This window comes from Microcebus murinus, chromosome 5 (assembly GCF_040939455.1).
Source record: "Microcebus murinus isolate Inina chromosome 5, M.murinus_Inina_mat1.0, whole genome shotgun sequence".
Classification (NCBI taxonomy): Eukaryota; Metazoa; Chordata; class Mammalia; order Primates; family Cheirogaleidae; genus Microcebus; species Microcebus murinus.
The window spans coordinates 6,821,433-6,840,281 of NC_134108.1; the positions used below are offsets into that span (position 1 = coordinate 6,821,433).

Sequence of the window (18,849 nt, forward strand, 5' to 3'; positions counted from 1 at the left end):
TTAGCCCCTGGGAAAGCTGAAGCCCAGAGAAGGGTCCCAGTAAGTGGCAAGCCTGCCTGGCTCCAAGCCAGGCTTGCCCTGTGACTTCAGGTTGTCTCCTGGGGTGGCAGTGGAAGGCTCTTAGACACTTCTACAATAAAACTAGGGGACAGGTATCTCCATGAACCCCAACATAGCAAAAGTGGGGGAAAAACAATGAACAATTCCAAGCCCATGCAGTATCTGCATGTCTGTAAGGAAAGCAGAAGGAATTAACAGGGTGTCTGATGGGCCTAAAAGAGCAAATTCCAAAGTCACCAATGAGTGTGCAACAGAAAGCTCACTGTGTCTATCTGAGAACCTCAGTGAAATTAGCAGGATTCTGGCACAAATTCTTGAGTGAAGTCAAGGGGTCGGCAATAAATTCTGTAGGGGCTAGAGTGGTTTAGGCCCCATGAACTCTTAAAACTAGCACCCAAAATTCCATTCCAGGACAAACCTTCACACCAAGAAAAAAAATTGTTGGAGTGAAATCCAACTGACCAATAAAGGACAACAGAAGTAAACAGGAGAGGAGACCCAGAAAAGGGCGAGAGGAATAGTCAAGAGATCTCAAACAGCAAAGCACACTGTTTGGCACTGCAGGAGAGGGAGCTCAAAGCTGCCACCCTAAACACATTCCTAACTCCTTCTCTCCTGAAAGTTCATGATATCATGTTCAAAAATAAGCAACAGAAGGGTTATTATAAGCAAAGAGAGAAAAAGGAGCAGAGCAACCCTCCAGACCATGAAAGCATGCCAGAAAAATATGTCCACTAAGTAGACAAGAACTGTAGCCCAATTTCTGAAATGAGCTAAAAGAAGATAATAGAAAATATAAAAGAACGGCACAAATTAGAATCCGAAAACTGATAGAACTCGGAAAATGACTTTTTAAATTTTAAATCATTTCAAAAGCCAAAAACAGACAGGTTGGGTGTGGTGGCTCATGTCTGTAATCCTAGCACTCTGGGAGGCCAAGGTGGGAGGCTTGTTTGAGGGCAGGGGTTTGAGGTTGCTGTGTGATTTAGGCTGATGCCACAGCACTCTAGCCCTGGCAACAGAGCAAGACTGTCTCAAAAAACAAAATAAAACAAAACAAAAATGGAAGGAACATTAAGAGCAGATCGTCAGGATAATGCCTTCATAGAAATGAGGTCAAAATGAGGAAAATTTTATAAATCGAAGGAAACGAAGAAAAAAAAAAAGATGTGATATGAAGTGAAAGAGAAGACAGGCAAAGTAGATCCAAAATACATAAGTAGTGGTTCCCAAAGAAAACCAAATCAATGAAATAAAAAGTTTAAAACTGGAAGAAACTCACTTGAGACTTAAAAAACTGAGAAAAATCAAAAACTCTTAAACTATGTACTGAAAGTGTACACCATGTATTCAACAGTATCAAACTGAAAAAACCAATACCCAGTTAAACTAGTACAGTTTAAAGAAAAAGAAAAAAAAAATCCTTTAGGTATTCAGCAAACAAACTAAGGCTAAGTAAAAAAAAAAAAAAATACCGTCATCAACTTTTCAACCTCAATGCTTTATGCCAAAAGATAATGAATAGTAAGTTTATTCATGGAAAGAAAATATAAGCCAAAAATTTTTATGGCCAGCCAAAGGGACTTTCAAGTATAAATATTGCAAACTGTTAGAAACATCCAAGATCTCAAGAAACACTGTTCTCATGAGCCCTTACTGAGGAATCTACTAGGGAACAAGTGTCACACAACCAAAATGACTCGAGACTGGGATGTAAGAATTAAAGATGAGCCTTAAAGCAAAATCCAAATACTCCATCTATATCTCTATATAAATTTCTATCAACCCATCTATCTACACACACATTCTATTTATCTACACACACATATCCCTGCAGAACTAAGACTAAATGGCAGCCCTAGGGAGAAGTACTGTCAACATAGCTATATGAAATGACGATATAGATATACCACAACTATCAAAATCTGGGGAGAAAGAGGTGGACATAGAAAATGCCTTAGCATTTCACTGGAAGTAACAGAAAATTATTTCAGATGAAAACATGAGGGAAAAAAGGATAATTTTCAAAGCTGGGAATCAACATAACAACTAAAACATGGGGGAGGGGCAATAAGGGTATTATGTAAAGATATTAATATATAAAGATACCGCTGGAGGAAATGAGCCCATCTTAAATACTAAAAGTAAATAAATAAACAAAACTGCATAACACAAGAAAGCAATTAAAAAAAGGAAGGATGAAACATAAAATTTTTAAAAAAGAATAACCCTATCAGAGAAGCTGGATTTCTTTGAAAATACATTATTTAGTAGATTTACTTTCAAAACCAAGTATTTACATAATTATTATAAAAAGATAAATTAAAAACCAATACTTTAAAATACAAAAAGCTTTAAGAAATGTATGAATGGAAAAATAAAATGTAGTATAGCCATACAATGGATTATTTGGCCATAAAAAGGAATGAAGCACTAATACACACCACAACATGGATGAACCCCGAAAACATTATGCAAGTGAAAGAAGCCAGTCACAAAAGACTATATATGACTCCATCTTTATGGGTAGGCAAATATAAAGAGGCATAAATAAAGTAGATCAGTGGTTGTTTAGGGTTGGGGACAGTGGACACATGGATTTGGAGGTGATAGCTAAAGGGTACAGGGCTTCTGTCAGGGATGCTGGAGAATATTCTAAAATTAAATAGGATGGTTGCAGTAGCAATCGTTGCACAACTGTAAATATGGAAAACTACTGAATTGAACACTTTAAAATGGTAAGTTTCATGGTATGTAAATTATATCTTAATGTAGTTATTTTTAAACTACAACCAAAAGGAAAAGAGAAGCTAATTGCGTATCTAGTTACCGGCATAACCATGAGAAAAAATGTTCCAAAAGTCTTTAAAATGTAGTAATGTTCCATCCCTAGATGTTTATACCCTAAAGATGGAGGAAAAAAACACTTGAACAATTTTCCACTAATCATATTGTTGGTGGTGCTATTCTGAGATTGTTGTATGTTCTAGAATATAGCCAGTATCCGATATTCTAATGCTATAATACCCAGTATCACTGAAAATTGAGATTCTCACTATACAAGAAAGGAGATGAAATACAGATTAAGTTAAGAGGAGATTAAGTAAAAAACCTTAAATCTTGAATTTGAATTGGAAGTATGAGTATGAACTTGTGATGCATTATGTGTGTGTGTTTTCTTCTGTCCGCTAAAGAGGACTAAAGCAATGACTGACCATTTCCAGTTGCAGTGAACAATGCTGATGCCCTGACTGCCGTCCTAGAACACCAATAAAAGGAACCAGGGCTCCTTAAAAATATATCTGATTCTTAATCTGGAGCAGATATGCAATATAAGCCTAGAATAGTTTGTTATACCAAATAGCATGGGGCTGTCTACTTTGAATATAAAAGTTTGTGTTTACAGGAAAAATTAGTATAATTATTGTTAAAATCCAAAGACAAGCACTATTTAATTGGTTATTAAACTTATAATAATTACATGATCATTTCTAATTTTTTAAAACAAAGCAAGAAAGTAGGCAAAAAGTATTCCTAGTATTTGAGGTAACGTGTATAGTGACATGCAGTGAAAGACTGTTAAAAGTTTTTTATATATTAAAATATAAGTATTCATTTTATTTTTCTTCTGAAAATATATAAATTTCATAAGGAAAGTAAAAATGGAGTTTCTACAAAATCCTTCAATAATATTCATTTCTATTATCAAAGAAACCATAAAAACAGTGCAAAATGTAAGATTTGCATTATATATAATCTGTGGTACTCCTCAGTCCAGATGTTTTCAACAATTAAGAATAAAAACAAAATAGTCCTCAAACTTACAAAGTTATACCGTCTAAATATGCCCTTGAAATGCATAATTATTTGGCAGAGACTAAAAAGTAGAATACATTTTAAAAGTAAAAGAATAGTCTAACCTATATTGATTTACAGTTAGCTTCAAGGGAAAAAATGCAACAAAACTTTAAAAAATAGTTTACATTTGACTTGTACAGCATTTTACCATTTATACAAGTATCTTTTAAGCCTCACAACAACCCTGTGAGGTAGGTAGAAAGGTGTTCTTATACCCATTTTATAGACGCAGAGACCTAAAGTTGGGAAGACTGTCATTTACAAAGTTATGTGGTAAAATAGAGCCATAGCAAGGAATAGATCCCAAATACTGGGACTTCAAAATTGTGGCTCTTTCCCCAACATACTTAGTAGAACAACTAAAACAAAATAAACCTGAGGAGTACACACATGTTCAAACACACACACACATATATATGCCTCCCCTTAAAGAAATTACGTTCCTGAAATGGGAATAAAAATAAAATCTTACTTTCCCACTGAGTTAATTATAATTTCAGAGCCTCATCTTTTGTTAATTTGGATTAACCTCCACTACAGAATTCCTATTTTAGCTGTTACTCTTTCAAACATTTAACATTTTATCAACCAAAATTTAAAACATGGGCTTCTGTAGTTCATTTTTTTGAAAAGCAAATAATCTATAGACAATTCTAATAAACAGTGTTTAACTCATATACTTTACCAGCTTTGAATTCGTGGGGTTTTTTAAGAAGATAATTTCTTCAGTTCAATCTCAACTTGTCAAGACAAAAAAACTTTGATGAGAAATCAAAACTATGGGTAAATATAATATGATTGTCCTTTCCAATATGAATTCTAATATAAAATGTAGGGCTAGGGTGGGTGCAGTGACTTACACCTATAATGCTAACACTTTGGAAGACTCAAGTGGGAGGACTGCTTGTGGTCAGGAGTTTGAGACCAGCCTGGGCAAAGCAGAGAAATCCCATTTCTACAAAAAGTAGAAAAATTAGTTGGGCATGGTGGTGCACACCTGTAGTCCCAGCTACTTGGAAGGCTGAGGCAGGATCACTTTAGCCCAGGAGTTGGAGGTTGCAGTGAGCTATGATGAGGCCACTGCATTCTAGCCTGGGCAACAGAGTGAGACCCTGTCTCAAAAAATAAAATTAAATTAAGGGCATTCATTCTCAAGCTTTTCTTATCATAGCACAGCTAAGGGATGCAACACCATTCCCATTGGTAGCACTGGTTAATTGCCAAAGAGTTTGGAAGGGAAAGGGAGACAATCTGGGAAAGGCATGTAAACAAGTTTACAGAAGCCTGCTGTGCCCACCCTGCCCCCCATGCCCTCACCCCATGCACTCTTCTCTCCTATGAGAACCACTGAATTAGAGATGAGGTTACACAGTAGACCCTAAGTATCCACAGGATATGTTTCCATGGATTCAACCAACCTCGATAGAAAACATTTGAAAAAAAATTAAAAATACAAACAAAATATAGTATAACAACAATTTGCCCAGCATTTACATTGTATTAGGTATTATATGTAATCTAGAGATGATTTAAAGCATACAGGACCATGCATGTACGTTGTTCACAAATACTACACCATTTTGCACAAGGGACTTGAGCATCTGAGGGTTTTGGTATTTGTGCAGATCCTGGAAACAATGCCCCCATGATACCAAGGGATGAATCTACTGCTGGGCTTTGTTTCATTCGTATTACTTCAAAACTAGCACTTCATGATAAAAATTCAACCCAACTCTGTCTTGCCCACATGTGTCCTTGATGGAATCAAAAAACTCTAGCCAGAAACCTAGACCAAAGTAAGTTAATTCACCATCTGAAGTATAAGACAAATCCTTATTGCATATCTACAGTTTTGCTCTACTGATTTTGAACCCTGCACTATAATAAAATGTTATCATAGTTATTTATAGACTAAGAGGAAAAAAGTTTATTTGCTCTAACAAAAAGATGTCAAAAAATCATTTGCATCATTCACAAAGTTAAAATATTTTTCAAAGAAAATGACATATACAAATTCATTTTCCAGATTTCTAATCAAAGTTATACTCAAACTACATTAACCTCTAGCCACAAAGTATTGGTTCATTTTGTAAACATCTTGCTGTATTTATGTGAGTGTTTGACCCCTTCCTCCTAAGAATTCATGATCTGGCTATCGGAATAAAAAATAAAAATCTTGCAAACTCAGGCTCTCTTTAGATGTTTTCCATCTTTAAGAAATGCCTTCTGTTTTATCATTTCTGACTTTAAAGCAAGCCAGACTGTATAATAAACTGAAGTTAAAGAAATAAAAACAACAAGTATACACAGCCAGATCTCTGTATCTGTGGGTTCCACATCCATGGGTTCAACCAACCAGAGATCAAAAATATTCATGACAAAACCCTGAATCTGTACTGAATGTGCAAACTTTTTTGTCATTATTTCCTAAACCATACAGTTTAACAACCATTTACATAGCATTTACATTGTATTAGGTAATATTCGTAATCTAGAGGTGATTTAAAGTATACAGGAGGATGTGCATAGGTTATATGTAAATACTACGTCCTTTTATATTAGGGACTTGAGCATCTGAGGATTATGGTATCTGAGGGAGGTCCTGGAACCAAAACCCCTCTGAGACTGAGGGACAATTGTACAGATGTATGCATATAGCTACTACAATGTAAAATCACACACTAACACAGGTGTAAGGAATTTCAAAGACCTGCATGCTTTTACTTTTAGCCAGATGAGCATGCAAACTCATCAGAAGGTAAATATTGCTTGTACAGTACTATTTTGGTCTCTCATGAACAATATCCCACAATATGCCTCTTTCTAGTTTTACCACCCTTAATATTATAGTAAGAAATATATGAGCTCTTAAGCTATCAAAAAAAATTTGCACTGTTTTCAAGCCACTTCCTCTAGTGGACATGTTCCTCTTACAAAAACCTTTACAGGCCGGGCGTGGTGGCTCACGCCTGTAATCCTAGCACTCTGGGAGGCCGAGGTGGGCGGATTGCTTGAGCTCAGGAGTTCGAAACCAGCCTGAGCAAGAGTGAGACCCCGTCTTTACTAAAAATAGAAAGAAATTAATTGGTCAACTAATATATATAGAAAAAATTAGCCAGGCATGGTGGCGCATGCCTGTAGTCCCAGCTACTCAGAAGGCTGAGGCAGCAGGATTGTTTGAACCCAGGAGTTTGAGGTTGCCGTGAGCTAGGCTGACACCAAGGCACCCACTCTAGCCTGGGCAACAAAGCAAGACTCTGTCTCCAAAAACAAACAAAAACAAAAAACAAAAACCTTTACATACCAAAACATGTATGTGATAATAACTAAGACTTCTCTTAAATTTCTATCATCTACACTGAACACTTAAAAATTTGTCAAGTAGTGCATACTTTTTTCCTTTGATCAGCCTTACATTTCTCTATAATTCACATTTGTTTAAAATACAGTGATCGAAACTGGACACGCTACTCAAAGGGGAATAAATGATTTCAAAGAATAGAGAAAGAAATATACCCGTGACCTTGGATGCCATATTCATTAAAAACTATCTGAGCATGATGTTGACTTTTTTACCAACTCATTTGCAGCTTATGGTCATCTGTGATCATGGCTTTCTTCCTTGCCTATTTATATATGGCCTGTCCATCGCCATCCTGTATTTATATGGTTGAACTTCCTCTCTACACATACCACCCTGAACTTAAATTTCATACGGTTTTTATAGATCCATTTCCCCATTTGTCACAGCACTTTATAGAAATGCTTAAATCTATAATTTATAATAACTGCCATTTATACCTTCAAATATTAGAAAATGAAGTACTTAATAATCAACACAGCATAAAGTGTAATTCACAGTAAATAACAGAACTAAGGACAATATTATACTAATGCCTACTGGTAACCTACCTCCACTGGGCAATCATTCTTCACCAATGCTACACGTGCCCTTTGCAAGGAACCATCCATTAGCTTGTGAAGTCTTAAAATTAACTTTCTTAACCCCATCTGCTTCAGTGCTTTGTCTACAAATGGTCTATAAATCGAAGTCAGACAATGTCTACTAAAGCCTGCTTCTGTGTTGCAGTCTGGTGCTCCCCAGCCAACAGAATCATCCTCAGATTCAAGCCTCTCAAGCTTCTTGGAAATGTAGTCCTGAGACTGGACATCGAAACTGTTGTCTACGGGCTGTCTGATTTTTGGTACCCTGGGATCAGAGATTTGTTCTTCTTCACTCTCATCCGTACTACTTTCCAATTCCTTTAATTCTCCTTCTGTGTCATCACCCTCATATTCCGGCTCATTACCTTTGGACGGTCGAGGGGAAGGGATTTCAAACACTGGCCAGCCAATGTCTGATAAATTCTTGATGCCCAAAACAGTGCCCATAATCCTCAATTTCTGATTTAAGTCTTTTGTGATGTTTAACCACAAGCAGAGTGCCTGCACCCTGTCCTGGAAGTCTTTTGCAGCATATTTTTCATAGTCCTTTTGAAGAGCCTGCAATGATGGATAAAGTGCTTCTATGCGTTCTAGCAGCTCCATTATCCGTTTCACCTGCTCAAAGGAGACCCTCTGGCGTTGGAGATGCTCATGATATGTTGAGTAACCCACAGTCTGTGTTCCATGAGGGGCTTTGCACTGCCCTTCTACTGAAGTACCATTAAAACTAGCTCCATTTCTAACAAAAGCAAAGTTCCCATAATTAACTTTGAAAGTAAGGATTTCATTGATAATATCTGGGATGGCCTGACGGGCTGTATATAAAAAGAGGTCTTGGTCATTAATGGTCCGTCCTGCATGCCAGGCTTGTAGCTCTAACCAGATCAGTTCGTTAGATCGGTTAAACCATAAAGCAGATGTATTTTCTTGTCCTCTTTGCTCCCTGTCCTTCTTCTTTGAGACTGAGGTAAGCTTTAGCAAAAGTCGTAATGTTTCAAAAAACTTTAAACGATCTGCTGGGCAATCAGTCCTAGAAGTCTGACGAGCAGTTCTGGCTATAGGCATGGGCACAGATACCGGAAGCTTAGCGTTGCTACAGCCAAGACTGAGGTAAGGCTTATTAAGATCCACGTCTGGAATTGATTTTTTTGGCAAAGAACCACCCACTGAGTCCAACATGAATGAGCACTGTACATTTTTTTTATGATCACGCTCTGTTGTTCTAAGAGTTGCTCGGATCTTTTTCTCATGCTTATAGCTGTATTCTTCCACATTCTCCACTGCTTTTCCAGTGTCTTTATGTGGAGGCTGATTTGGTGCATTCATTTTTTCTATTAAAAAAAATAAACAGAATATTACATAACTCTAAAAATATGAAGCTACTCTCAGTATTTTCAATTAAACTGATGTTCACATATACTCACATTTTCAGGCTGCTATTGAAAGAAGAAAATCATATATGCTGAAAATTAAAAGAATCAAAATATATGCATATTTCTAAATTTTAAAAAATATTTTATTCATTTTCCTTGTTATAACATACTTGCCATATTCTCTTATATTCACAATAACCTAAATCTAGCTCTATGCTACTAAGTGTAGTTATCAAATCATTTAATCAAATCTCCATAAGGAATCACCTTTAACTTAAGAAGGGAGAAACAGCATGGGAAAAGTCTGGATTCAAAAACATTTCCAATTCCTGGCCTTTTCATTAACTACATCTGTAAACTTAAGAGCAAATCATTTATGTTGTCAGGGTCACTTTTCTCATTGGTAAAATGAGGTAGATTGACAAAAGAATCCTTAAGGTACCTTAAGATTATTCTCATTAAAAAGGGAAAGACAACTGATAAGCAAAAACATTGACCGTGGTTTATCCCATTCCTTGATTTCTTCTTTGCCACAAATGAGACACAGACTAATTCAGTATAATTTGCTTACTCTGTCATATTGGCACATAAAATCATCCAATTAATGCAAAGAAGATAAACCTCACACATTTCTTTCAAACAACTGTCAAAAGTTCTATAATTTAATTTCAAGCTTTAGAAATGAATACACACACATCTTGCTTCCTGTATGGCCTTTTAAACACTATCAACCAGCTATACCTTACTGAAATCCTTTCATTCTGTTGCTTCCTAAAGACAACTGTTTCTGGGTTCTCTTTTATTAATTCCTTAAGTCTCCCCTTTTCAAATCCCTTACTTGGAATTTTGCTCACTCCATAAAATGTTAATGTTTCTCAAAGTCCCATTCTTAGATCTCATCTAGTCTTACTTTACTTCTTCCTAGGTGATCTCTTTCACTTCCACTTCACATATCAATGTCCTATAACACATCCCAATCTGTCCCCTGCACTCAAGACATACATTATTGCACTGAATCTAGGACACACATTTTTTCATATGGTAACACCTCTGAAATTCGAAGGTTATATATAGTCAATAGTGATATAAATAAGCTCAGAAAATTTCAGTAATATATTTCATTTAGATTTTTCTTCATATATATGTATAATGATTTTTAAAAATCTATAAGTATCAAAACATATAAAAGAGCTCTTTAAATAAAAATTCTAAGTATAAGAACATACTTGCAAACATTTTTTTCCTTAGAACATATTACAGTATGTCTTTAGATTTGATGGAATAGGGTATATTTACATAGGTTACAAACTAATATATTCAAAATCAATGCACCAAAGAATTTGCTTAAAACCAATTTACCTCCTAACCAACTTAGTTTCAAAATAAGGATTTTTAAACAAATTTCCCTAAGAGCATTTATAGCATACTTTACCTTATATTGAATTTACTGTATGATCCATCAAAAAGGATTTTTTTTTTTGAGACAAGAGTCTTGCTCTATTGCTCAGGCTAGAATGCAATGGTCTCCTCATAGCTTACTGCAAAACTCAAATTCCTGGGGCTCACATGATTCTCCTGCCTCAGCCTCCCCAGTAGTTGGGACTACAGGTGTACATACTACACCCAGCTAATTTTTTTATTTTTTTGTAGAGACAGGGGTCTCCCTCTTGCTCAGGCTGGCCTCGAATCCTGGCCTCAAGCAATCCTCCAACATCAAAAAGGAGTATAAACAAATCTGTGTATAGGGATTTTGTTGTGTTTTAGTATAGAAACTAATGTTGCTATTATTTTTTAAATTAGCAACATTTTGACAACAGAATTTTTATCTGTCATACTAATCTATTATTCTAAATGCCTCAAAACTTTTCATATAGCCCATTTAAAAAATTTCTTCACAATTTTGTTGTTTCCAGCTATAAATATTTATCAACCTTCATTTATAAAAAAATTTGTCTAAAACGTCCCTTTAAAGTGCTCTTGCTTCTTTTTTGCTTTAACTCTGTGTTCTTTATACCTTTATTAATGGAGCACATATATACCATTCATTTCTATTTTGTTAACCAATGGTATCTTTTTTTTTTTTTTGAGACAGAGTCTCGCTTTGTTGCCCGGGCTAGAGTGAGTGCCGTGGCGTCAGCCTAGCTCACAGCAACCTCAAACTCCTGGGCTCGAGTGATCCTTCTGCCTCAGCCTCCCAGGTAGCTGGGACTACAGGCATGCGCCACCATGCCCGGCTAATTTTTTATATATATATCAGTTGGCCAATTAATTTCTTTCTATTTATAGTAGAGACGGGGTCTCGCTCTTGCTCAGGCTGGTTTTGAACTCCTGACCTTGAGCAATCCGCCCGCCTCGGCCTCCCAAGAGCTAGGATTACAGGCGTGAGCCACAGCGCCCGGCCTAACCAATGGTATCTTGAAAGCAAAAATGACAAATACTTCCCAATTTAACTCTACTATATTTTTCAAGATAGCAATTCACATTACACCTTGTCCCTAAGAAATACAAAATGATACATACATTGTATCACTGTGTAGGACTGAAGGAAAAGAAAATGAGTTTCTAATACACTGAATTTGAGGTGTCGATGGGACATTCATGTGGAGATGTATGTAGGTAACTAAAATATAGATGCTGAGCATATGAGAGAAATCCAGAGATACTGATTTAGAAATCATTAGCATATACAGATAATTATCTAATATGACCATAGTACTTAAGAACATCCAGGAAAAGTACACAGAAGAGGGGCAATGAGGACCTAGAACAGAATCTGCATTAACCAGTATGTGCATCCAAATATTATAAAAGGTTTTGAGTCAAAGGAAAAAAATACGTAACAAAAAACAATTTTATTAGCTTAGGGTTTAGGATTTAAAAAGTACTTTATAAAACTAATATGGTGCATTACTGATATGACTACAGAATGTCTGTATACAATTTATAATCTGAAAGTAATAGTGAACAATGAAAAAAGAAAATGCTGCTTTGCTTATATAACTTTTCATGTTCTAATTCATGATTTAAAGGTCCTAAGGGAAACAAAGGATTAATTTTAATAACCCCAGAAGACTGCCTACAAATATTATGTCCGAATCTATGCTATATTTACCAGGGGGCAATCATGAAAATATTAAGAGATATAGATTTTCAGCCTAGACCTTTATGCCAACAACTAAAAGGACTTAAGAGGAAAAACGCCATAATCCCACTTTTCTGTATAGACATAATCTCATTTTAGCAAGCCAGAAAAACTAATTTTTGTAGGTTAAATACACATCTTGTTAAGCCTACCTTATAGCATACAAAACAATGTATCACACAGTTTTTTGAAATGTTGTGTTTACATAAAGCAATGGTTCAATATTTGCACCTACAGCATGTGTAAGGAAAAGGAAATTGGGAAAGGAATAAGATGGGACAGAGAACTATTTTTTTCCCCAAAAACCAAGTTGCTTTTGAAAAAAATATACAAAATAGAAATTCATACATCTTCATTTTAATAATGATGCAATTCAAACTTAAAATAGACAAACTCCAGTGTAGCTACTGTGCAAAAAGAAAATACCAATCATTCTATTGCAGCAGTAGCTAAATTTTTAAAGTAATACACTTATGATTGAGAGAGTAAACACAAGAATGATTTCTAGCAATTGAAGATCAAGTAGGCCTCTATAAAATCATAAGAGACTTATCAATTAAGAGAGATCTGAGAAGAACCTTAGGGCGTTGGGGAAAAAAATCTATAGACTTAGATATAGTAATTTCCCCGAGCATTTATAATTTGTCTTTACCCACTCTGACATGACTAAGGAACTTTTTAATAACATCCAAAAGGCTACTACTGATGGACAAGTTTATCTGTTCAGTTTCCTGTAAATACTAAGTCCCTCTGCAATTAACAAAAAGTCAAATGCAAACAGAGCTTCTAGAAAGGAAAATGAATCAGAAGTATAGGAATTAGATATACAGAATGTTTTATGTAGAAAACTCTAATTACAGGACTATAAAACCAGTCCATAACTTAAGACTAAAGGAATACTTGATCTCCCAAGTGGCTATAAATTAAATGGTATAATTTTGGTAGTACAATTAAAGCAAACCTCCAGAGTACTTTTTCCTTTGGCCAACCACCAACAGTTCCCACCAAATCAGAAGAACATGAAATAATTTTTAAAAAATAGAACTTTATAATAAAACTGAAAGCAACCAATGACAAGCAATATTATTTGACAGATATAACTGAATCGCCACATCTACACCTAAAAATGGCTTCTTAGAATATATATAAAATGTAGTTTTTTAATCACGTCTTTGCAATTCTTATGTTCTCCCATACTTGTATTGTCCAAATTCAAAACACTGCCTTGTTTGAGCTCTCAAATGAGAAAGCATAAACAGATGCGTGATCTGTACCTTTAAGTGTGAGATGATCACTAGAGCAGCAATGTCCTAGCATATCAAACGACTTTAGTAATCTGAAGGGGATTACAGATCTTCTAATGCAAGGTTTTCAAATTTCCATATATTGAGAATCTCTTGGGTTCCTCCTAACACGCACATTCCTGGGGCCACTCCCATTGTCTCTGATTCGACATGGCTGAAATGGCACATTTTGGGAACCCACTTTACCCAATTCCTTTATTTTCCAGGTAAGGGTTTTACACAGATTGTCATAATCTCCGTAACAACATTATGATGAAGAATACCACAGAACACAGATGGTTGGACAGGTGGTAAATGTTAGAACAGGGATCCTAACCCATATTGGTGCCATCACACCATCCTTATGCTTGTCAAAGGTGCTCACCAGGCAGTACTGACCGACCAAGGAAAGGCTACCACACTGAGTGCCATAAAAGATTACCGGAGCAAGCACGTGACTTGACCTTGAAGAATGGATTCAGCTTAAATAAGGATAGTAAGGAACGCAAGAGGATATTTCAAGCCAGCAAATAAGAACATGGCAAGACACAAAGACAGAAAATAGAAGGGTTTGACTAGGACAGTGATTCTGTATATGGTCAGCCTAGAAACATAAATTAGAACCTTGATAGGCTAAGTTTGGACTACAGAGCTGAAATATGGATTTAATTTCACTCTGGTTAACAATAAATATTTCTATATAGATTGAATCTGATATAATCATTTTTACCAGCTCTATTTTACATCAGTATCATATTCTTTAAAAATATACATTCTAATTTCACTACTGTTAGCAAGACATGCATTCACACACACACATATATTCACACACACGTATACATACACCCTCTTTGACAAATTTGCTAATGATAGGGAAATTAATATGTATATGTACAAATTCTGATATAAATAACTAAATATTTGCTTTATCTCTATAATCTGCCTGTAGCAGTCTTTTAATAGTGCTGCAAAATGAAGTTGATAATGATTACAAAGCAAATTCACTCTGAAAAGGGCATTGGCTTAGGTTGTCTTTTAAATTCCTATTAACCTATTCAAACTACAAAACAAACTGAATTTACTTTCACTATATTAAAAAACAAAAATTTAAATGTAAAATGGTTTGACTGTCTTTCTCTTAAACCAATCTTAAGAACAGTTACATTTTTCTAAATACTATCTAAAACTTAACAAAATCTTAATTGCTGTAATTTGGTAATGAGTTACTATTATCCAAAAGTATAATCTCAAATAACACCACAGCTAAATTGTATTACTCATCAGACTATGACATGAAGCCTGGTCAGGGAGTTAATTAAGGAGCTTACTGGTGGGTTGCATTAGTTTGGATGTCACATGCAGACTTCTTTTAGGTAATAAGGAGCTAATCACCCTTACCCAGATACCATAACATTGTTATGATACTTTTCACAACATTTAAAAAACAAATGTTAATACTTTGAAAAATGTCTTGAACATTTACAGGGAAACAATACCAAGAAAATGCAAACATTGGGCAAAATGGTTTTGCACACCTCTAACTGGCAAGCATTTTAAGCCCACCAAAACAGAGAAAGAAAACATCGCAAACAGTACTGACCTCATTATTACCCTGTATGTCCAGTTCCCCACTCCCCAGTCCTTTTCCTATCTCAGAGACAACCACTATGACCAACTTTTTGAACTTTCTTATCTAAGGGTTACAGATTGACATATTATACAGATGCTCCTCAACTTGTGAAGGTGTTATGTACTGATATACCCAGTGTTAAGTTGAAAATATCTTAAATCAAAATGCATTTAATATCACCTAACCCACCAAACATTAGCCTAGCTTATCTTAAACATGCTCAGAACACTTCATTTAGCCTACAGTTGGGCAAAATCATCTAACACAAAACCTATTTTAAAGTTATTGTAAAGAATTCTTAATCAAAATTCAAAGTATGGTATCTACTGAATGCATATCGCTTTTGTACAACATATAGTCAAAAAATCATTAAGTCAAACCATCCTAAGTCAAGAACTATCTAGAAATCACAAACAGTGAATGATACAATGGATCTTTTTGCAAGACTCTTTGTATCCATTAGCAGAACTTCTCCAATGTCTATTACCAGAAGTAGATTTGCTTGGTCAAAGACACAACCGGCCTCAAATTGACTGTATCAACAAATTACTTCGTCCACGGATTGAGACAATTCACACTCCCACCAGGCTTATACAAAAGCTGCCATTTCCTCATTTTTCCTAGTATATGATATTGCTCATTATTTCAATCCTATTACATGTAATTGTAATGTAAAATAAGAGTCGTAGTAAACACTGCAAATAATGTATCCTGACATCTAGATTAGGGAGTTGGGGGGTGGGGGATGGAAAGAGGAAACAAAAAATCAAAGAACAGTGGACCAGAAACAAAATTTTGAATTAAATAAGCTATCTTTAAAAACAGATGGTCAATAACTATGAAAATTATTCTATAGATATGTTTTATTCATAAATAATAAAAATCACAGAACAAAATATCAATGCTAAAACGTAGTAGTGATACAAAATGACTTATTAAATATCATACAACTGTAAGAAAGGTTGCCCAATAAAATAGTAACTTTCAACTTTTTGGTGAAGGCTGGGATACGAGAGAGGCAGTGCCCATGTTGTAGTTTACAGCACCTCCTCCCAATTATTTAAACACTAATATCTGTTGCTAAGAAGGGACTATGTAGATGTAATTAAAGTCCCTAATCAGTTGACTTTAGCCTAATGAAAAGGGAGATTTTCTTAAGTGAGACTGATTTAATCACATAGAAGTCCTTTAAAAGGCCTTAAACTTGCTGCCATGCCATGTGCCTATAATCCTAAGTGACTTGAGAAGCCGAAGCAGGATTCCTTGAGCCCAGGAGTTCAAGGTCAGCCCAGGCAACAGGACAAGAAATCATCTCTAAAAAATAAAAGAAGGTCTCGACCTCCCTGAGGCCATCTGTCAGTCCATGGCTGGGTCTGTCCACCCTCTGTCCATATGTCATCTCAGGTACTTACACTTAAAGTGGAGCCACAGGTTTTGCTGGCCAACTCTCCATGAGACACCCACACTGGACTAGGAGGTCCAGGACAAGGCACTGTATTTAAAGCCCTGTACAGGTTGTAGTGGGACTGGCTGCACAGGATAGTCCCCTGCACCTTACAGCCATGTGGGAGGCATCCTAGGAGAAAGTGTCCTGTTCTCTCATGTAACCTAGTCTGGAGCTGCTGCCACAATGGCTGCAGTCCTCCCTGGAACCTTCACCCACGATAGGCTGCTGGCTCCCAGCGCTACCTTCACCCTGTGCCAAGTGAGCCCCTGGAGCCAGTGTCCTCCATGCACAGCCCTGTGAGTGGGCAGACTCTGGGGATTCACACCCCCATTCCCTCCCAGATACCTGTCAGCTGGAGGTTCTGGGCCTCAACAGGGCCAGGGGAGGAACAGGGGTCTCCAGCAACCCAAGGGTGCCAGCAGCCTGCATACCCTCCCAGAACTAGATGCCCCTAGGCAGGTGCTGGACTAGTCAGCACCCACGGACTTAGCCACAAGTGGTCAGGTTGGGTCCCAGGAAAGTGAATCTTCAAAGCAGACAGATGATCTCAGACAGGCACTGGAGGCAGGGCTGGTCCTCCTGCTGTTCCCTAGGCTGGAAGCCACCATCCTCTCCTCCCAAGGCATCATTTCTAGCTCTGGCTCTCACCTTGGCCTTCTCTTACCCACCGCCTTCTCATGCTTCCCCTTTTCCTCTAAGTGGCTCCCCAGCTTCTGATTAAGTTAGCCTGGTGGGGACAATCTCCCTTTCATTAACTCAACATCAATGGGTTAGGGAAGTTAATTCCACCTGCCAAAAGCACAAAGATGAGCATTTGCTCAACAGGGAGAAGGTGGGTTTGCCTCACAGGAGCCCCTGCCTCCCTTCTATCCCTACCTGCACAAAGGGTTGGAAATTACTCTTACTGGACAAACTTGTTGACATTTATGGGCTTTTTTAAAGTCATTTTCTGTAAAACTAGTGTATGGAGCTAGAGTTGGGGGAGTGTCTCTGTTCTTGGCTAGTGTGGAAAGGACCTTGTAGTTTTCACATTGATTTTGAATTTGTTATACAGTTTTATCCTTTGAGTGTAACACACCTCAGGATGAGCTGTTTTCAAAGAAAACCTTGCTAAACATGTGGTAAATATTATCTAGGTCAGTGCTTCTTAACCTTTTTGGGTCATAGACTGCATTTGAAAATCTGATGAAAACTATGGATTCTTTACTCAAACCTGCACACTTGCACATAATAAAATCTGCACTCATTTTCAATGGACCCATATTCTCCACAATTGCAATATAAAGTAACAGAGTACTGATAACTTTAATGTTCTTTGATTCCTTACATTTTGTAAATGGTTGCATTAAATTAAATATTGTGATATAAATGAGACATTTCTTCTCTGAAACACACACACACACAGTATTTATATTTAGCCTCATATTTCCAGTAATCATATTGGCCTATGTATCAACCACAATTATCAATTATATTCTCCTTGTAAAGATAATTATAAAATTAGAAATAAGAAAATTTATACAACTAAAGTAGACTGGCAGAAATTTTAAACAATAATGTGGAAAATACAAGACAACAGGGTACTCATACACTATTGGTAGGAGTATAAGAATGAATAGTCCTTTTGAAGAATGACATGCACAATATCTTCCAATTTTAAACACATATACCATATGATACAGCAATTCCACTGCTAGATATCTAGTCCATAAAAATACTCTATATAAGATCCAAGATAAATGAACAGATATGTTCCCCACAACAGAATTTTTATTTGAAAATATGGAAACATCCTATAAGGAAAATGGTTGCAGTTACCAAAAGAATGCCTTAGTTTAAATGTGCTCATACAGAACAAGAGCCTCCACCTACTGCTAAGTAGAAAAAAGCGGTTGTAACATATACTGGATGCTCTAATTCAACTAATTTTATAAAATTCTACAATATTGATTTACGGTGTGCATCTCTCATATCAAAGAGCATATTATTAGAGAGGTGGTCTTCTTAGTACCAATGTTTTATCTGTAACTTCTTCTGTCTTTACCATTGATAAAGGTCTGCAGGAACTTAGCACTACCATGATTCCATCACATAACTTCAGTAAGAGCCAA

General features: G+C 36.3%; 1 protein-coding gene across 5 annotated transcripts in view; it reads right to left on the bottom strand.

The window, feature by feature from the left end:
• Positions 1-18,849, bottom strand: part of MAP3K4 (mitogen-activated protein kinase kinase kinase 4) — a 114,881-nt gene that overhangs the window by 53,839 nt on the left and 42,193 nt on the right. For all 5 annotated transcript variants that reach the window (XR_012919240.1, XM_012759644.3, XM_012759641.3 and 2 more), the window contains exon 3: positions 7,831-9,194. Coding sequence is in view for 4 of the 5 variants with exons in the window: in XM_012759644.3 (XP_012615098.3) it covers positions 7,831-9,194 (1,364 nt within the window). In the remaining variant the exon portion in view is untranslated. The remainder of the gene's footprint in view (positions 1-7,830; positions 9,195-18,849) is intronic.